Consider the following 21,208-nt stretch of genomic DNA (forward strand, 5'->3'; position numbering starts at 1 on the left):
GACTCCAGATTATCAGCCTCTTTCAAGGCCAATTGGCCTAACCCAATTGGCCATGCTGGCAGGGGCTGATGGGAATTGTAGTCCATAACATCTGGAGTGCCAAAGGTTCGCCACCACTGATCTAGGGGCAGCCATTGAAAAGGCCTCTCTTCTGTACCCATTGAATGAACTGCTTTCATTGTTGAGACTTATCAGGAAGGACTCTTCCTGAGATCTTAATTCCTGGGCAGGAGCATATGGGAAAAGATCGTCCTTCAGATACCCTGGTCCCAAGCCGTGTAGGGCTTTTGGTGTTCTGAAGACCCAACAGTGAAGGCCGAGTACTGAGGGGTATACTTCATTATTCTCTTTCAGATGTGTTCACACCAGCCCTCTGAGACCCCTGCGCACTTGGATCGCGGGTCGTTTCCCCTCCCACAGTTTCGCCTGGAGCCCCGTGTCCCTTTCAGACAACACCAGATCAGCGACCAAGACGGGTAAGGTCGTTGTCACCAAATGCCAAGAAGTGAGACTCCGGTCAGTGTGACTGAATAATTTATAATGCTGGATATAGAAAAAGAAACGGAGGTGGCATTAAAATGTGGGAGGAAACCTCTCTGCAGAAGCAAAAAAACAAAACAAAAGTGCCATTCTGTAAACAAGTGTACTCAGCATGTACAGAGCTGATCGAGATACGTCGGATTTAATACACGTTTGCAGATTCCGCTGTTGTTCTGTATGCCAGTGACGGGGATAAGGTTGTCGTAGCTCAGTGACAGAGTCATGGTTTGCATGAACTAGGGCCAAGATTTCAGTCCTGGCCTCTCCAGGGTTAAGAAAGATCTTGGCAGGACTGGTCAAAAGACCTCCCTCCCAAGATTGCGAAAAGTGGGGTGAATTCTCTAAGGCAGTGTGCCTGTGGCTTGGAGAACGAGCTTGGGGGCAGAGCACTACACTACCTCTGTAAGAAGATCTGCGCTTGACATGGCTTTTGGGATGAGTTCTTAGCAAATCATCACCCATCAAAGCAAAGAGTCCTAAACTGAAGAAGAAGAAGAGGAGGAGGAGGAGGATTTATAGCCCTCTTTTCCTATTAGGAGACTCAAAGGGGCTTACAAACTCCTTGCCCTCTCCCCCTCGCAACAAACACCCTGTGAGGTAGGTGGGGCTGAGAGATCTCAGAACAACTGTGACTAGCCCAAGGTCACCCAGCTGGCGTGTGTGGGAGTGCACAAGCTAATCTGAATTCCCCAAATAAGTCTCCACAGCTCAAGCGGCAGAGCGGGGAACCAAACCCAGTTCCTCCAGATTAGAGTACACCTGCTCTTAACCGCTACGCCACTGCTGCTCCTGTATTCAAATGGGTTAAAAGTGTTTTATGAATAAGATGTTCAGTTCTTGTTGTTTCAGTGGGCTGCTGGCCTAGTTCGTGTTTTAGTCATAACGCTGCATCCAGTTTTCAAAGATGGGTTGTACTAGGTAGCTCTTGTCCCTGAAAATCCAAATGGAAAAAGATTATTGCTATAAGTACACGTGTGTTTGTCTGCAGGTCGTTCAGAGAAAGTCAGTCCAGCCAACTGTTCCACTAGCTTATCCGGGAAATTGTCCCTCATGCAGGATGGGGTCCAAACATTAGCTAAAAAATTAGCTAATACGACTTCAGATGTCAATGGACTGATAACCCCACCCGCACTAAAATGCACTCAACCACACCATCGCATAGCAAGTTCCACCCAAACACCTACTGATTGGTTCCCCACCCTGGGACGAGGACAATAGATACCCCACTAAACATTCCCTTCTCACTAGACACAGACTTCTCTCAGTGATACACTTCTGAAGATGCCAGCCACAGATGCAGGCGAAACGTTAGGAACAAGATCTACCAGACCACGGCCACACAGCCCAGAAAACCCACAACGACCAATTAGCTAAAACGTTTCTTTATTATTATAATATTATAATAATTATTATAATGAAGGCACCTGTGATTGACAGAGCATAGTAACTCTTTGAAATGGTGCTGCACGGGACCTCGGCTGCTGTGTAATTTTGTGAGAGTAAAATAATACTGGGGCTTACTTTTCTATCCTTGCTCTCGTGATGTGCCGTTTGCTAAAAGTGCATACAGTAATCTCAGAGGATTTCTTTGCTGTTTCTGTCGACTGGATCCGAGGCCATTCCAGATAGTTCTGTAACCCTCTGGCTCATGGAAGCTGCTCTCTTCCCCAGATGTCACAGCTGGGTGTATTTTGTTTCTGTGTCCGTCTTTGCTGTCACGCCTGCATGCTCACAGCAAACATCTCTTACATCTTGTCCTCGTGAGAGGAAAGAGAACAGGACTTGGGCCCTTTATACTCAGCCTTCACTCGTCCTGGTCCGGCCGCAAGTGGAGCGGGCCCCCCGGCCCACCATCATCAACGCAGAGAACCTGAAAGGGTTGGATGCCCTTGACAACGATGCTGACGATGGCTGGGCAGGTAAAACACTCTGTGGGTTGGCCAAGGCAGGGGCTGTTCAAAGTGGGCGCTCTTTGGGTGTCTCCCAGGAGGTCTAGTACAGGGCCATGCTGGCAGGGGCTGATGGGATTTGTAGTCCATGAACATCTGGAGAGCCGCAGGTTGCAGACTACTGGTATAGTAACTAAGTTCTAATGAACCTCTTCCATTTCCTCCATGCCTACCAGGTGTAAGCAACAAATCCCAGTTTGTGTGTAAGTCTGGCTTTCAAGAAGAAGAGTTGGATTTATATCCCCCCTTCCTCTCCTGTAAGGAGGCTCAAAGGGGCTTACAATCTCCTTGCCCTTCCCCCCCCCCACAACAAACACCCTGTGAGGTAGGTGAGGCTGAGAGAGCTCAGAAGAACTGTAACAAGCCAAAGGTCACCCAGCTGGCGTGTGTGGGAGTGTACAGGCTAATCTGAATTCCCCAGATAAGCCTCCACAGCTCAGGCGGCAGAGCGGGGAATGAAACCCGGTTCCTCCAGATTAGAGTACCTTCTCTTAACCACTACACCACTGCTACTCATTTTGCTTGCTTCTTTAGCTAGATTGGAGTCCAGTATCACCCTTGAGACCAACAACATTTGAGAATATGAGCTTTTGAGAGTCAAAGCTCTCATAAGGTCATACTGCCAAAATCTTGTTGGTGTCTAAGTTGCTATTGGACTCAAATCTGCTTGTTCTATTACCCTCTGAAGCCCTAGTTTGAATCATACTTTGGTACCAACCTGGTTTGTTAGATCATTTCCAAGGTGTGGCTATGAGTGTCCCTCTCCTATGGGCATTTAAGGAACACCTGTAACCTTCATATGCATCCTGTTTCCCCCAAAATAAAACCTACCACAAAAATAATCCCTAGCATCATTTTTCAGGATTTTTGGAGGATACTTGAAATATAAGGCCTACTCCAAAAATAAGCCCTAGTTACAGATTCCCCGGCGCAGGGGAGCGCAAAATTGTGGGGAAGAAATAAGACATCCCCTGAAAATAAACCCTAACTCATCTTTTGGAGCAAAAATTAATATAAGGCCCTGTCTTATTTTCGGGAAAACACGGGGTATGTATGGGTGGAGTCCCCCTAGCCAAACAAGGAAAGCTTGTGTGCATCCGTCGCATCCATAATGTGAAAAAACCCTTAACTCCCGTTCATCTTGAGCTCCATGTTTTCGCATGCTGCAGTAAGACTGACTCTGCTGGGCATAAGAGGTTCCACCAAAACCTTGATGCAAAAGGTCAGGTAATTTACAGGAGGTGGGCTGAATTTTAAGAAGTGTTTTTGAGAGACTGTTTTAGGTGCAGTACCTCTTGCTTTGGGGGATGCCTTCATCCCGAAACCAGAGAGCTCCATTAATCCCCGAAGGAAACCAGAAGAAAACCGTCTAAGAACATAATATTGTAAGCTTAGTTTTAGATCCTTGCTGATTTGGTTTGCATAGACCAAAAGTGACAATAACATTTGCAGAGGGTCATAAAGGAAGAATTGCTTTTGGAGGAAAACAGTCCGTTTGGGAATACTTTTCTGAAACGGAAGCCGCTTTACCCAGAATCCCTTGCCCTTTATTAGATGGGTCCTTCTGGAATTAACCCCTCTGTATCTCTTTCTCTCTTCTGCTTCCTTCTCCTCGGTTGCTGTGGCAGGCATCCATGATGAAGTGGACTATTCTGAGAAACTGAAGTTCAGTGAAGATGAGGAGGAGGAAGAAACCCACAAGGATGGAAGGCAGAAGTGGTAAGAGAAATGAATGTGTTGCAGGGATTCGGGGGGGGGGGGGGGGGCCCGCATCTATCCAGCAGTGCAGGCTGCCCAGGACGCATTTGCCAGCAGAGCAGCTGTGTGTTCAGGGAAAGCGGGAAACAGCATTGTGGTTCTCACTACTGACTGGATGCACGGGTGCTTTACCCACCAGGGTCTTCATTTTCAGGGTCTTAGCTTTAAAAGGGGCCTGGGCAGATTTATGGAGAAGTCGATCTATGGCTACCAATCTTGATCCTCCTTGATCTGAGATTTCAAAGGCCTTAGCAGACCAGGTGCTCGGGAGCAGCAGCAGCAGCAGAAGGCCATTGCTTTCACATCCTGCACGTGAGCTCCCCAAGGCACCTGGTGGGCCACTGCGAGTAGCAGAGAGCTGGACTAGATGGACTCTGGTCTGATCCAGCAGGCTCTTTCTTATGTTCTTCCCGGTGGTCAGGAATGTCTGTTCCCTATTATATGGAGAGTGTGTGTACCTGTCAGCCAGGGGTGTCAAACATGCTGCTTGGGTCTGAATCTGGCCCCTTGAGTGGGGTTTATCAGGCTTACTGGCCAGTTGAGGCAACCCCCGCCTTTGCACCTGATTTGGCCTGGAGAGCCCACTGCAGGCTCACAAGTCCAGACCCCCACCCCCCACCCCCCACCCACTCCCAGTCTAGCCTGCAGAGCCTGCTGCAGTCCAGGGGCACACCCCACCTTGTGGGCTTGCCAGTCCAGGCACCCACCCCGCCCTGCTCCCGATCTGACCAAGGTGAGCCCCTCCTTCCCAGTGCTGACTATCTCTCCCAGTCCTGATTTGGGCTGGCATATATATTTTTGGAGGGGGGCGGGGGGGTGGGTTCTTGTTGGATTTTCCGAATGCCCACCCTTTGTAACTAGTTGGGTTGGGGGATGAGGAGGCTTTTTCTCTGCAGAAGGAGGAGGAGGAGTTTGGATTTATATCCCCCCTTTCTCTCCTGTTAGGAGACTCAAAGGGGCTGACAATCTCTGCCTTTGCCCTCACAACAAACACCCCTGTGAGTTAAGTGGGGGCTGAGAGAGCTCAGAAGAACTGTGACTCAGCCCAAGGTCACCCAGCTGGAGTGTGCACAGACTAATCTGAATTCCCCAGATAAGCCTCCACAGCTCAAGCAACAGAGCTGGGAATCAAACCCGGTTCCTCCAGATCAGAGTGCACCTGCTCTTAGCCACTACGCCACTGCTGCTCCTGGCCATGGCTCAGCCCTGCATCTGAAATAATCCCAGTATAGTTTCAGCAGACGTGGACGGTAGGTTGGCCGAGTCAGAGCATTCTTTAAAAGCCTGCTTCGTTGCACGTCTGCGGTATTGAGCTGTTCGAGGTCAGTTCGGCCAGACAGCAGTGCAAGATCAGACGCCTCCGCAGTGAGTCTTGGGGATGCTGTCGCTCGGCCACTCTAAACATGCAGTTCAATCTGGGGATGCCAGTCTCCTGGTGGGGTCTGGACATCTGGAATTACAGCTGATCCCCAGACAGCAGGGATTAGTTCCCCCGTGGCTGCTTTAGAAGCTGGTGGCTGTGGCATTAATACCCCCCAGCCCGCTGATCTCCAGGAATCCCTCAACCCAGAGTTGGCAACCCTAATGCCTCTGAAGCTGGGGGGAAGGGGAGGCGTGATGACCTTCTGGTCTCTCCGCACCCTCTGAGCTGGCGTCAGACCACCCTCTGTCTCTGTGAAGGGGGAGGGGCTGACATTTTGAATGCTCAGCTGGAACCACTGCACATCCAAGGTGTCTGAATCGGCAGGAGCAGCTGGGACCTTCGGAGGCAGCGGCAGCTCTCCCTGAGCTCAGCCGACAGCGCAGATGCCAAACACCCCCTGGAGGAAGGAAAGCACTGGGGGCTTACTCCAGCTGGTTTGGCCTTCGGCACAGTCCCTGAAAGGTGCTAGCAAGGTTCAAGGTCTGCCACTTCTCGAGGGAAGGTGAACGGCTGGGCTCCCCCTGTCGGATTATCAGGTGCACTCGAAGCTTTTCCTTTGGCTTATCAGGTAACCGGGATTACTGGGGCATTTCCAAGTGACTGACTTTTCCTCCAAGAGCACGTTCTCGTCTTCTCTGTCAGGGGCAACAGAGGGGGCATTTGGGGGGTGGGGGGACTGTGACTCAGTGGTAGAGGTTTTGTGTACAGAAGGCCCCAGGTTTTGTTTCCAATGTCTTCAGTTAGAAGTACCAAAAAGCAGATTGTATGAAAGGCTTGAGACCCTGACGAGTTGCCACTAGGACTGAGGGTATAATTCAGTATCAGACAGCATAATTGTAATGCAAGTGATAACAATGTATTGTCGGTTATTTCACGTTCGAATTACTTCAGGTGTTGTGGGAGCCTGAAGTTAAGGGTTGCAGAAATTCTAGCAGCATTCTCTCTCCTGACGTTGCCAAAGCGCCTAGGGTTGGCATCTTCAGAGGATGATCCTCTGAAGATGCCAGCCACAGATGATCCTCTGAAGAGGATGATCCTCTGAAGATGCCAGCCACAGATGATCCTCTGAAGAGGATGATCCTCTGAAGAGGATGATCCTCTGAAGATGCCAGCCACAGATGCAGGCGAAACGTCAGGAGAGAATGCTGCTAGAACACGGCCATACAGCCCGGAAACCACGCAGCACCCCAGTGATAACAGTTGTTCCGGACTGTACCACTTCAGTTTTCCAGGGGAATGAGGGCTTTTATGTCTGAAAACTTCTCCATATTTGATGAAACCAGGACAAACGCTTCTGTAACGAGAAGTCATCACATGTCAAGAGCAAGGTTGGGCTGCCTTTCTGTGTCCGGAGAGCCTCTCCCTGTCTTGTGGTCGAGATTTCGGCAGTGAAGCTGAATGTGGTGCTCAGACACCTGAATGTCCTGCCTCAATTTCTGTTTTAAAACCAGAGTCATCTCAGGCGTACAGAGTAATTACACAGTGCCAAAACCTTTGGATACTGCTTTCCCTGTCAAAATATACCCCGCAGGGGAGGAGGAAACCTAAGAGTGAAGAGGTGCCCTTCCGCTCCGTTTGCTGCAGCTGCTTTGGGTAGGAAAGAATAACACGCACGCACGCACACACACACACACACACACACACACCCGGATTCCCATTCATAAGATTGAGACCTGTACGCATTCTGACCCTGAAGAAATCCTTAACTTCCTTGCTTGTTGAATGTTGTAATTCCCTCCATGTTTTGGTACCAGAGAGAAAAGACTGCAGTTGGGTTATATACATTGCAACCCGCTCCATTTCCTGTACCATAAGTAGACAGCACGTCAGTCTGGCAGGTGTTTGTTACTTTTGAGGGTCACCGATTGCTCCTTTGCACAGATCTCTTAACTTGCGGCTTGGCAAGGACCGGGTAGTAGGTGATCCGCCTGGGATCCTGCAGATCTCCTGTCAGCCTGAGTGGACAGTACCGACTTCGGTGAACCCTCTGATTCGGTAGAAGGCATCTTCACGTGTTCACATGCTTTTTCCGTCTTTACGCTTGACCCTCTCCTAATTATTCAATTCAGTAAGCCTTTATTGGCATAAGAAACAAAGCAGTATAAGTTTCATCTTTTCGATACTGCCCTATAACAGTCGCCAGTGTTGTTTCCTGAGGCAGTGCGTTCCACAAGTTAGAAAACAAATAAAGCTGGGCCCTCCCTTTCCCTTCCGAGCAGAGGTTTTGAGTTGTCTTGAACCAAAAAGACAGCCTTCCCCCCTCCCCCCCAGCCCACCATTTCATTTTCCTCCCCTGCACTTGCTTTGCCTTTCTTGCCAGAAGCCTCGGCCACAAGGCCTGAGGCAGCAGTCTTCTGAGGATAAGGAAGAGAAGCTTCCCCTGAGGCAGAAGTTCATCCACTCCGAGATGTCGGAGGCTGTGGAGCGGGCCAGGAGGCGGCGTGAGGAGGAGGAGCGGGCCCGGGAGGTGAGCGCACTTCAAGTGCTTGCCAAACTGAAAGAGTTGGACTAGAAGTGCTGGCTCAGTTTTAAAGCGAGGAGAAGGCCCCAAGCACGCGGAGACCGAAGAGTCCAGACCCTCCGGGGCGGAGAAGAACGCTGCACCTGAAACCAGCCACATGGCTCGAAGGGGTAAGACTATGTGAATTGGGGCACTCCTCGATCGCTTCTGTTTGGCCCGGGAAGGTTACTGTAGAAAGACTCTTCAGACCCATAGTTGCCCAGCTCCATTGAGGCAGCATTGCTCAGTGGTTAGATTAAAAAAAAAGAAGTGGGCAGCCAATCACCCAAAAATGCACTAACAACTCCCTTCGGGGAGACCGGCCGTTGATGAGGGCCCCCTTCCTCCTCTCCCTCTTCGCTCTCCCTCTGATAACATCATTGAATCCTACCACCCTCTTTGGGTTGAGGGAGTTGTAGTGGATGCCATCACCGCACTAATGTTAATTTTAATGCTGCTTTTAATGGGAAAGGTTTATATTTTATTTTTAGAGCCCGTATTATGTAACTTATTGAATTTTTTAACTCTGATTTATTATATTGTGCTCTACTTAGGTTGTTCACCGCCCTGAGCCCTTAGGGGGAGGGCGGTTTATAAACCGAATATATAAATAAATAAATAAATATAAATATAGCAGTGGTGGCGAACCTTTGGCACTCCAGATGTTATGGACTATAATTCCCATCAGCCCCTGCCAGCATGGCCAATTGGCCGTACTGGCAGGGGCTGGTGGGAATTGTAGTCCATAACATCTGGAGTGCCAAAGGTTCGCCACCATGGGTATATAGAATAGCAAGGTCTATAATCTCCTTATCAATACAAATTCATATAGTTATACATTCAAAGCATCATACATCATTGGACGGTATATTTGTCACTCTTAGAGTTTTCAGTGGTTAGAATGCCAGACCAAGATTGGGGAAACCCGGCTCAAACCCCCACTTCTGCCCTGAAGCATAGCGGGTGGTCTTGGGCTTGTCACGTTCCCTTGGCCGGTCTGTTGTGAGGATAAAACGGAGAACAGGACATCCTTATATGCCCCCCCTGAGTTCCTTGGAAAGGAGGAGCTTGGAAAACATGTAATAGATGGAGTTTGATTGCGTGCTGCGAGAGAACTCTTGGTGGGCTGATTTTTAAAAATGTAATATTTATTTTTAAACCAGAGGATCCCCATGAATCCAGCGGAGACCAGCTCACTTGAGTTTTTGCTTGACTCACTGTTCTTACCTGGACTCAGCTTGTGGTAATAAATGTTGCTGAGTTTATCAGTTGATCATGCATGCAGAACTCTACAAAGAAGAGAGTTTGGATTTATATCCCCCCTTTCTCTCCTGCAGGAGACTCGAAAGGGGCTGACAATCTCCTTTCCCTTCCCTCCTCACAACAAACACCCTGTGAGGTGGGTGGGGCTGAGAGAGCTCCGAGAAGCTGTGACTAGCTCAAGGTCACCCAGCTGGCATGTGTGGGAGTGTACAGGCTAATCTGAATTCCCCAGATAAGCCTCCACAGCTCAGGCGGCAGAGCTGGGAATCAAACCCGGTTCCTCCAGATTAGATACACAAGCTCTTAACCTCCTACGCCACTGCTGCTCCAAACAGATAGAATGGTCATTTTCCCGGAAAGGAAGGTTCCTCATTGTCCTTGCGGGTTGGGGAAGGCATTCCTGTAACACGTCTATGTTCTGTTTTGACTGTGATGGCCTATGGCTAACGTAATAAATTACCTACCTACCTACCATTCCTGTAACACTGGGACAAACGTTTTCCAGGCCACACTGGCCACATGCACGATCCCTCTGAGGAACGGTGGACATTCGATCTAGGCTTAGAATTGTCCTTTCTCTTCCCCAGCCAATCCTGACTTTCACGGCCAGGAGCCCACATCTAGCTACGTGGAAGAGAACCCCCTGGCATCTGCGGCTCATCGAAGCAGCAGTGAAGAGGAGCTCCGGGAGGCGACTTCTCCCAGCCAAGACTTCAGCAAGTATTCCAAATCTCTCCCGCCGCGGTTCCAGCGGCAGCAGCAGCAGCAGCAGCAGCAAGTAAGAGTTCCAATCCTGTGCAAAAGCCAAAGCAGAAGTGGGGCAATTGTGGGTGACAGCAGAGGCGGGCTGGTGTTCCCCATTCATTTGGAGCCCCCGGCTTGGCTGGTGGCATCTCCCACCACGTTCCTTGTTATTGAGGCACATCCAAGGCCCCAGAGAAGGAGGAGGAGAGCTTAATTGCAGATTGGTCATTGCAGAAACATCCCCAGGATGGCCTTTTAAAACCTCCTTAAAATTAGCTTGTTGTAAGTCAGCCTTCCTCTCATGGGAAGTCAGCCTTCCTCTCATGCTGGGGGGAAGAATCATGACTAATAAAAGGAAACACTTCTTCACGCAACGAGTGATTGGTGTTTGGAATATGCTGCCACAGGAGGTGGTGATGGCCACTAATCTGGATAGCTTTAAAAGGAACTTGGACAGATTTATGGAGGAGAAGTCGATTTATGGCTACCAATCTTGATCCTCTTTGATCTGAGATTGCAAATGCCTTAACAGTCCAGGTGCTCGGGAGCAACAGCCGCAGAAGGCCCTTGCTTTCACCTCCTGCATGTGAGCTCCCAAAGGCACCTGGTGGGCCACTGCGAGTAGCAGAGTGCTGGACGAGATGGACTCTGGTCTGATCCAGCAGGCTAGTTCTTATGTTCTTATGGGAAAGTGAAAGAGGCATTCTGAAGATGGATCCTTGTCTAACGTAGCATTGCCCAGACAGGGATTCATGCTAGTCAGCAAAGCCCTTATGGACTGTGGTGGGTGTCAGGAACAAGAGATTGGGAATCTGGAAAGTAGAATTGGCATCCAGTTTTTGTGTGTGTCCCGTGTTTCAGTGAGATGGACTCCTGGAGGGGTTTACAGTTCAGAAAACAGAGATGGTTGACTACCGTGTTTCCCTGAAAATAAGACGGTGTCTTATATTAATTTTTGCTCCCAAAGATGCGCTATGTCTTATTTTCAGGGGATGTCTTATTTTTCTGTGTTCTGTTCGTCAAGCATGCTTCCAAACAAAAACTTTGCTACGTCTTACTTTCGGGGGATGCCTTATATTTTGCACTTCAGCAAAACCTCTACTGCGTCTTATTTTCGGGGGATGTCTTATATTCGGGGAAACAGGGTAGTAGTTGTGGGTTTTCTGGGCTATATGGCCATAGTCTGGTAGATCTTGTTCCTAACATTTCGCCTGCATCTGTGGCTGGCATCTTCAGAGGTGTATCACAGAGGGAAGTCTGTTATACAGAGAGAAGTCTGGACACAGTGTGTAACAGACTTCTCTCTGTGATACACCTCTGGAGATGCCAGCCACAGATGCAGGCGAAACGTTAGGAACAAGATCTACCAGACCACAGCAACACAATCGGGAAAACCCACCACAACCGGTTGAATCTGGCAGTGAAATCCTTCGACAAAGCATAGAGACAGTTGAGTCCTTTTCTTGCTCAGATGCTCTCCTTGCGCTCCTTTGTTTATGTCCCCTTGCTTATTGGCACTGTTTTGGATGTTTCTCTTGGTCTGACTCTAGGATCACTTGTACAAGATGCAGGGCTGGCAGCAGTCGCAGGTCTACCCACCGTCCTCCCACCCGCAGCGAACCTTCTACCCACCACACCCGCAAATGCTGGGCTTTGATCCCCGCTGGATGATGATGCCTTCTTACATGGATCCTCGAGTGACTCAGAGCCGCCCCCCGGTGGATTTCTACCCCTCTGCCCTCCATCCATCAGGTAAGGGACGGAATTTCTGCCCCCCACCCCCATTGAGTCTTTTCCTCAACGCAGGCTAATTTTTTCGAGCTGCTACTCTTGACTTCTCTTTCTAGTCAACAGCCTCTAGGCCAGTGATGGCGAACTTTTTCGAGACCGAGTGCCCAAATTGCAACCCAAAACCCACTTATTTATCGCAAAGTGCCAACACGGCAATTTAACCTGAATACCGAGGTTTTTGTTTAGAAAAAATGGTTGGCTCCAAGGCGTGCGTTACTCAGGAGTAAGCTTGGTGGTAGTTGTTGGCTTTGCTTTGAAGCAACCTTGCAACTCTTCCAACGGGTGAATCATGACCCTAGGAGGGTTTACTTGGAAGCAAGCCCCATTGCCAGCAACCGAGCTTACTCCCTGGTAAAGGATTGCGCTTTAGTTTAGCAGCGCTTAACAGGGTTACCTACACTGCTTCCTCAAAACTATGTCTTAGGTTTAATGCTAATAATCGAGCCCAGTGGCCCAGGCCAGCCTAGATGTGTGTGGCGGGAATGACTCTGTTTGCGCGTGCCCACAAAGAGGGCTCTCTGAGTGCCACCTCTGGCACCCGTGCCATAGGTTCGCCACCACTGCTCTAGGCCTAGAGCCCCCAGCCTTTTTGAAGCTGTGGACACCCGTTGGCATTCCGACACAAGGTGACGGGCACAGCCTCCAAATGGTCACTGCGAGAGGCTGAATCGCACAAGCGCGCAGAAAGCCCCAGTGCAGGGGACAGGAAGAGACTTTTTTAAAAAAAATACACTGGGAAAGTGGAATGTGGGAGAGTAAAAACCAGCACTGGTGGCAACTTCTGCCATGACAACGTTGTTTTAATCCGCATAGCTATTCAGAGGCCCGTGTAAAAATCCATGGTGGGAGCTGGGAGAGGTGTCAGTGAGCATCGTGGAGCCCACAGGCACCATTTTGGGGAGTCCTGCTCTAGACGTTGCCTGAGCATTAGACTGTGAACCTGTGAAGATAATTCAAGCCCATGACCCCAGTCAGCTGTTGGCTTGTGCTGTCAACTTTATCCCCTTCGGGGATAGGGCGGTATACTAAATTTAATAAATAATAATAAAATAATAATATTGCCTGCTCTGACTGGCAGCAGCTGTCCAGAGCCTCACATCTTTCTCAGCACTTGTCCTATGTTGCTGCCTTGGAGTTAAGATCACAGGGAGAGACCTTCTTGACAGTCTAGCCTATCAAGGAAGGTAATTTAATTGTTAGTTGAGTGTCCAGGGTCAGGGCTGGAGCCCCTCCCCAGAGCTGATGGCCCTGGCTGAGGCTGGAGACCCGTTGCAGGAGGGGGCCACCGCTGACGACCCCGGCCTATGCCTTGGTGCGCCAAGAAGCACCGCTGCAATCTTGGGGTGGCCAGGTGAGGGAGGAATGGCTGGCAAGGCTCCCTGGGGCTTCCAACGGCCTCCTAGAGCCGCCACGCGGCGGAGCCGGGACAGGCGTGCCAGCACCCTGGCAGTGTCCCCAGACACCCACCCTGGGCCCAAGCCAGTGGTGGAGAGGCTGGCCATTTTCCAGGCTAGGGACGGGGCTCAGAAGGGATGAGCCAGCCTCCCTAAAGGCCCGGCGGAACAGCTCAGTCTTACAGGCCCTGCGGAACTTGTTAAGCCATTCCTTTTTAAACAGGTCGAATTCAGGTTTTGAATTCAGAAGTTGCTCACCCCTTGTTTACGCTCTTTCTACAGGGATTATGAAACCTGTCATTCAACAGGACTCCATCAACGGGACTGCCTGTCAGTCGGAAGAGCAGAGCTGCCAGTCGTCAGTCCAACAGGAGAGGAAAACTGTTCCTGGGGAGTCTGTCCCCGTGTGGGGTCAGGAGAGCTTCACTCCCTTGCAAAGCAAAGGCTGCCCCATTTCACGCCCCAAACAGACAGAGGGCATGTCCAGGGAGGGTCTGCGAGCCAGGTGAGAGCAAATTTACCTTGCATGGTTGTTGGGTGCTTGTGCCAGACGGGGGCTTTGTTGTTGGAGGGCAAAGAGCTCAGGACATTGAAAGACAGCTTGGGATAGAACGCATCTTTTCTGCAGGTTAAAAAAAACCAGCTCCAAAGCAGACCCCAGGAGACAATTGCACAGATGAAAGGGCGGGGCTAAATAGCTGTTTGGGGGTTGTGTGGCCGTGGTCTGGTAGGCGAAACATCACTACCAGACGGCGGCCACACAGCCCCCAAAACCCAGCCAGCCAGTTGTTTCTGGCCGTAAAAGCCTTCAACAATACATTGTTTTAGAGATAATTTGACCCCAAAAAATTGTGTTTCCTTAGAAATGGGTTGGAGGAAAGGGCCCCCCTTCCAAATAATGTCTAGAGTTCTTGAAACCTGCTTGTGAATCCAGTTTTAGACAGCTTACGAAGAAAGGTGCTTTACGTAGGATAAGCTTGTATTTTGTCAAGAAATCTGATTCAGAATGGTAAACAAAAACAAAAAAACATTAAATTGTATTATTTAAGCTTTCACGGCCGGATTCAACTGGTTGTTGTGGGTTTTCCGGGCTGTGAGGCCATGGTCTGGTAAATCATGTTCTTAACGTTTTGCCTGCATCTGTGGCTGGCATCTGGACACAGTGTGTAACAGTGTGTAACAGACTTCCCTCTGTGGACTGGACACAGTGTGTAACGGACTTCCCTCTGTGATACACCTCTGAAGATGCCAGCCACAGATGCAGGCGAAATGTTAGGAACAAGATCTACCAGACCACGGCCGCGCAGCCCGGAAAACCCACCACAACCAAACATTAAATTGCATTTAGATGAAACCTTTCTCATTTATCTATGCTTAATTCATTTGGTGAGCATTATACCCCTGGGTATTTTCATTTTTGTTTGTTTTATATGAGAAGCTGAGGTTTAGGACGTATTTTAAAATCTGTTGGATCTTGGAAAAAAATCAGATATTGATTTGTGAGTTTTTGAACAAAGCAGAGAATCAGCTGAGGGTGCCAATCCAGAATTTAGGCTAAGAAAAATCTGCATGGGTGTGAGTCTCCACCAGCCCCTTTCCTAACTGTCTGGGTCACTTTTTTAGGAACGACAGCACTTACCCAGCGCCGTCTGCCCTAAACACCCAGCAAGATCTCTTTGAGGAGTCTGGGGATGACTATCTGAATGCCTTTGAGGAGAAGGCCCAAGCCAACTTTGACAGTCGTATCGCCTCCTCCCAGCGGATGAACCAGGATCGCCTCTTCCAGAGCCAGGAGAGTACCTCAGACGCTCGCATGTCTGACTCCCGCCATTTGAACCTGAGGAATTCCCCCTTTGAGCCCAGCCTGGCCCCTGCTGAGAAGAAAGCAGAGTACAACGGCTGGGACGTCAGCCATTTTCAGAAACCCACGGATGGGACGGCTTCTGCACGGGAGGAGGAGGGGTCCAGAGATGAGCAACCATTCAGTACTGAGGCGTGGAGGAAAGAAGGAGCGACCGCCAAGCAAGCTGCCGCTGAGGCGGGATGGGCTCCCGAGAACCGGAACGGTAGCCACCAGCAGCAGGAGCCAATGGGAAGGGCTCGTCGATCAGGCCCGATCAAGAAGCCAGTGCTGAAAGCCCTCAAAGTTGAAGAGAAGGAGAAGGAGCTAGAGAAGGTTAAAGTCGATGTGGAAGAAGCCTCTCGATTGGCTAAGGACAAGGCCCCGCCTCAGAAGACACCTGAGATCGACGACAGTCATTCGGAAGCTTTGCTGCAGTCCGCTCGCTACCGTTTGCTAGACGACAAGAGCTCTTCGCGGGCCCCTGTCCGAGAAGCCGAGAAACCCCAGGAAGAGGAGGAGCAACAGCCGCAGGAGGAGGAAGAGGAGGAGGAGGAGGAAGAGGAAGAGGAGAAAAATGAAAAGGCCTGGGAGGGCAGACATCCAGCACGGGAGTCCAGTGACTTGCCCCCCACCAAAAGGAACAACTGGATCTTCATTGACGAGGAGCAGGCTTTTGGCGGGAGGGGTCGTGGCCGTGGCCGAGGTTTACGAGAGTTCACATTCAGAGGTCACAGCGGCGCTGTGGGTTGTGCTGGTGGCGGCAGCGGCAGAGCAGCCTACAATAATAGCGTGGTCAACAACACCCAAAGAAATGGCAGAGGGCGGGCCTTGAAGGAGTTCAATCCGCCGGAAGAGTTTCCTCGAGGGAAGCCCCGCCCCCTCCCGGGCGCCGGATCACGCCAGCGCAGACTCTACAGCTTAAGGCTCCTTTGAAGCACGGAGGAGCTCCCTGCCGGGCGACAAGGCCAGAGGGGCTCCGAGAACAGCAACGAAGGTTCCCTCGCGGAAAGGGAGGAGAGCGATCTCAGGAAGGGAGATTTCCAGGACTCCTGGCGGTCTAATAAGATCTATTCAGATGACCATGCTGGTTTGGATGCGAAGACGAGGGCCCCGCGAGCTTTCGGCCGGTCACTGCCGCCTAGACTGAGCAATTCTGGATATGGGCGAAGAGGCTTTGTTTCCAAGGAGCCGCTGCAGTGGCAAGGGAGGAACGGGGGCAGCACGTGGCAGGAGTACGGCCGTGGCGCTCCTCTGGACACCTTCGGGGTTAGGCGCCCACCCGACAGGGACTACGGGCAAGACTCTTATAAGCACTCAGACTCCTTTGGCAGGCGGGCCTTTGAGGAGGATCCCATTGATCAGAGGCACTACTTCCAGGAGGATTGTGGGGGCGACCTCGAAAACGCCGAGAATCGCCCCTTCCGTCGGAGGCGTCCGCCTCGCCAAGACAAACCCCCCCGGTTCCGGCGCTTGAGGCAGGAGCGCGAGTCTGTCGGGCAGTGGAGCCCCGAGGATGGCGGAACCAGCCTCTTAGCTTGCCAGTGGCCCAGCAGGTCCAAGCTGAACGTGACAGACAGGAACGGCACGGCCATCCGATCCCCGGAACTGCCCTGCCAGAACTCCTCCGACCACGCCAACGAGGAGTGGGAGACGGCCTCAGAAAGCAGCGACTTCAGGGAGAGACGGGAGGGCGTCTCAGAGAACGACGCCCAGCTGGATTGCGGCCTTGTCGGCGGCAGCTTGGGGGAGAAGAGGGAGCAGGCCAAGAGGAGCTTTTCCAGCCAGAGACCGCTGGTGGACCGGCAGAGCAGGAAGGCTGATCCAGCGGGATACGGCGAGAAAGGAGGAAGACCTAGCGGAAGTGGGACCACCTCCCGCTATGACAACCAGTCCAGTGGGCCACAGATGAAAAACAAAAGGTATTACCTCCCCAGCCTTAAAAATGTACGTGATAACCTAACGGACAGGACTCTGGATGTCTCGCAGTAGACAGATATGTCAAAGGAATATCTTCACGTCTTTGTGCTGAGGTTTAGCCTTTGGGGGATATGATCTCTCTTCAGAGTTTGACCATCTTCCATCATTTGTGGCTGTGTAATATGAGAAAGAAACTTCCTGCAAACATGATTTTTTTTTAAATCATGCAAGTTGATCAAAGTCCTGAGAGAAATTTTCTTAAAACTAACTGATGTCATAGAACGTGACCCCAGTTCACTTGAAAGAGACAGAATTGTCTCCGCCCTCAGCAAAAGAAATCTTTAAGACCTTCCTTTTACCAGCAGCAGTGGCGTAGGAGGTTAAGAGCTCGTGTATCTAATCTGGAGGAACTGGGTTTGATTCCCAGCTCTGCCGCCTGAGCTGTGGAGGCTTATCTGGGGAATTCAGATTAGCCTGTGCACTCCCACACACGCCAGCTGGGGGACCTTGGGCTAGTCACAGTTCTTCTGAGCTCTCTCAGTCCCACCTACCTCACAGGGTGTTTGTTGTGAGGGAGGAGGGGAAAGGAAATTGTAAACCCCTTTGAGTCTCCTGCAGGAGAGAAAGGGGGGATATAAATCCAAACTCTTCTTCTTCATATCTACATATCTTATCCGGGGGGTTTTTTGTGCTCCTATGGTGATGTTATCCCATTCTGATTGGTTTGAGAACGTTCTTGCATTTCCATTTTATTTGTTGCAGTCAGCAAATTCTGTAACATGCGGAAAGGCTTTGGAAAGTGCTTCCAAAATTTAGATATTCTTCCTTTGTCCCAATTGGGGCGGAGCCGTAGCAAATTATTGGGAGTTTAAGCCAGGAAGTTGATTCTGAGGAACAACTTGCAAGCGTCTGACGGGTGCAGCTTCACAGAAAGGCAGGTCTCGCTAATAATGCCATTTTAACCAAGTTCTATGTTTCCCATTGTGCATAATAATGGTTTTGACGGAAGCCACAATTAAATAAACTTTTTAAAATGCTGCTAGGGAATCCAATTTGTTGACAATGCAGGCGCACGCTGCTCCGACTTCCACCGGAGAACACACAAGTGCATTGTCATCTTACGCAGCAGTGACGTAGTGGTTAAGAGCGGGTGCACTCTAATCTTGGGAACCAGGTTTGATTCCCTGCTCTGCCGCTTGAGCTGTGGAAGCTTATCTGGGGAACTAGATTAGCCTGTGCACTCCAACACACACCAGCTGGGTGACCTTATGGTCTTAATCATGTTGATTAAGAGTTGTGGTTCCGTTACATAAATGTTTTAATTATTTTAATTAAAAACAGAGTTTTTAAGTTCACACCACAACCAGACAGGTCCTTTTCCCTTCTGTAATTTAGATACTGTCTCTGGTTCATTCTATATATATTTTTTGACCTTGGGCAAGTCACAGCTCTTCGGAGCTCTCTCAGCCCCACCCACCTCGCAGGGTGTTCGTTATGAGGGGGGAAGGGAAAGGAGTTTGTCAGCCCCTTTGAGTCTCCTACAGGAGAGAAAGGGGGAGGGGTATAAATCCACCTTTCTTCTTTATCCTGAAAACAGTGCAGGTCAGTTGAGGAGCTGAGGCAGCTGGAAGATGTACTGTCTTGCCACAGACAGTCTAGTGAACTTGTGGGGGATGTGAGACTGAGCCAGAAGACTTCATGCTTTTCTTTTCATGAAATATTTATTTTGCACATATAGACAACGTATTTTTTGGGGGGGGGGCAAATCTGGTCTCCCCTCCTTCCTAGAGTAATAATAATAAAAGAAAAAACGCACACATCCCATATATACAGTGACTTCCAGCTACCTCACTATGGACGTGAATCTAGTTCTGTACTTGCAGTTAATATCTGCATTTTTTCACTTTTAGTCCTTCTTATAAAACCACTTTAGTCCAATACATTGTTTTCATTCCAGTCTCGAATCCTGCCGTTATTTCTCTGTGTATGTTTTCAATAAGTAGTCCGCAAAGGGTTTCCAATCTGTAACAAAATGGAAGAAGAAGAAGAGTTGGATTTATGTCTCCCCTTTCTCTCCTGCAAGGAGACTCAAAGGGGCTGACAAACTCCTTTCCCTTCCCCCCTCACAACAAACACCCTGTGAGGTGGGTGGGGCTGAGAGAGCTCCGAAGAACTGTGACTAGCCCAAGGTCACCCAGGTGGTGTGTGTTGGAGTGCCCAGGCTAATCTGAATTCCCCAGATAAGCCTCCATAGCTCAGGCGGCAGAGTGGGGAATCAAACCCGGTTCCTCCAGATTAGAGTACACCTGCTCTTAACCACTAAGCCACTGATGGAGACTTCCTGCTTCACTGCTGTTGGGCACCACGCAGCACTGGCCGTTGCCCCTCCCCAGTGGAGTGAATAAGTTGCGTGATCGTCCCTTAAGTCAGAATTGTCTCATCACCGTTGGGGAGGGGCCACGACTTAATGGCCGAGCCTCTGCTATGAACACAGTTTCGATCCCCGGCATCTCCAGTTAAAGGACCAGGCTGTACGTGGTGTTAAAGACCTTGCAGAGAGGCTGTCAGTCCGAGTAGGCAATGCTGACTTTGACGCGCTGAGGGTCTGATTCAGTATAAAGCAGCTTTGTGCCTTTGTGTGTGTGTGTGTGTCCTCTCCAGATCTCCGGAAGAAGGCGGAGGCCTGGATACCAGCAGCCCCTTGGTCTACGGCTCCCACGCTAACTTGAACGGCGCCGAAGGACTGGGGAAGAAGCCCGAGAGGGAACCGAAAGCTGCCACCCAGCAAGGGGGCGAGAAAGGAGAGGTCATCTCTCAGTTTGAGCTGAAGTATGGAAGTAAGTCTGGTGAGGAGTCTCCTTGGTTTGATCCAAGAGTGAAAAATTGGGTCACTGGAAAACTGGAAACGTTTCTCATCAGAGGATAGGCCCTGGGCCCTCCCCCACCTGAGCTAACCTTCTGTCTGGGATTTCTGCTTTCTTCACTCTTGGAGGGTCTAGAACAGGGGTCTGCAACCTGTGGCTCTCCAGATGTTCATGGACTACAAATCCCATCAGCCCCTGCCAACATGGCCAATTGGCCATGCTGGCAGGGGCTGATGGGAATTGTAGTCCATGAACATCTGGAGAGCCGCAGGTTGCAGACCCCTGGTCTTGAAGTTAACTGAAGTCCTTGATAATAGGGGGATCTTTTTTTTTAATGAATCATTTTTATTTTGTCAATTAGGAATACATATTAATTGGCAGGCAGTCTGACTTAAAGTGGTTCCAGTAATAACAGAATATGATCTGCCACATGAATTATAAACAATGTACTTAACATTTGCGAGCAATGGTTAAGTCAGAAATAGCGATTTAAGATTCTAATACATAAATACAATGTGAAAATATAGGTATAAATGTGCAATAATATCTTTATATATATTTATTGGATTTAATATACCGCCCTATCCCAGCAGGGCTCAGGGCGGTGAACAATATAAAGCATCATATAAAACAGACAATTTAAAAACAGTTACATTCTAAAATAGTAGCCCACAAACCCACATATAAAACCCAAATACAACCCTCCTCACAAAGAACAATGGGTCTCAATGGTGTTAAAGACCCTTGTAAGCGGGGGGCGGGGGGGGGCATGGGCACCGTCAGCGGCTGGTCTCTCCGAAGGCCTGGTGGAACAATTCGGTCTTACAGGCCCTGAGGAATTCTCCAAGGTCCCGCAGGGCCCGGATAGCTGGTGGTAGAGTGTTCCACCAGGCCGGTGCCAGAGCCGTAAAGGCCCTGGCCCGAGTGGAGGCCAGCCGCGTCATTGAGGGGCCAGGGATCTCCAGTAAATTGGCCTCTGCTGACCGCAGAGGTCGAACCAGGACATAAGGGGTAATGCAGTCCCGAAGGTACGAGGGTCCCAGGCCGCGTAAGGCCTTAAAGGTCAATACCCACACCTTGAAAATGATTCGGAATTCAACCAGTAACCAATGCAGGCGACGCAACATATGTGTACACACATATTCACACACACACTTATATATATACACATATATATAATAGGGGGATCTTCTTGATGAGTTCCTTGTAGCCCCAGTCTTTG

The 21,208-nt window shown here is 50.0% G+C and overlaps 1 protein-coding gene across 1 annotated transcript in view; it reads left to right on the forward strand.

Annotated features, from left to right (window-relative positions):
- Positions 1–21,208, forward strand: part of PRRC2B (proline rich coiled-coil 2B) — a 71,343-nt gene that overhangs the window by 8,255 nt on the left and 41,880 nt on the right. The window contains 11 exon segments of the mRNA XM_048512151.1: positions 355–476; positions 2,308–2,459; positions 4,118–4,208; positions 5,995–6,138; positions 7,942–8,206; positions 8,208–8,301; positions 10,021–10,211; positions 11,728–11,929; positions 13,645–13,867; positions 14,986–17,124; positions 19,784–19,959. Of these exon segments, the coding sequence (XP_048368108.1) occupies positions 355–476; positions 2,308–2,459; positions 4,118–4,208; positions 5,995–6,138; positions 7,942–8,206; positions 8,208–8,301; positions 10,021–10,211; positions 11,728–11,929; positions 13,645–13,867; positions 14,986–17,124; positions 19,784–19,959 (3,799 nt within the window).

This window comes from Sphaerodactylus townsendi, linkage group LG12 (genome assembly GCF_021028975.2).
Source record: "Sphaerodactylus townsendi isolate TG3544 linkage group LG12, MPM_Stown_v2.3, whole genome shotgun sequence".
Lineage (NCBI taxonomy): Eukaryota > Metazoa > Chordata > Lepidosauria > Squamata > Sphaerodactylidae > Sphaerodactylus > Sphaerodactylus townsendi.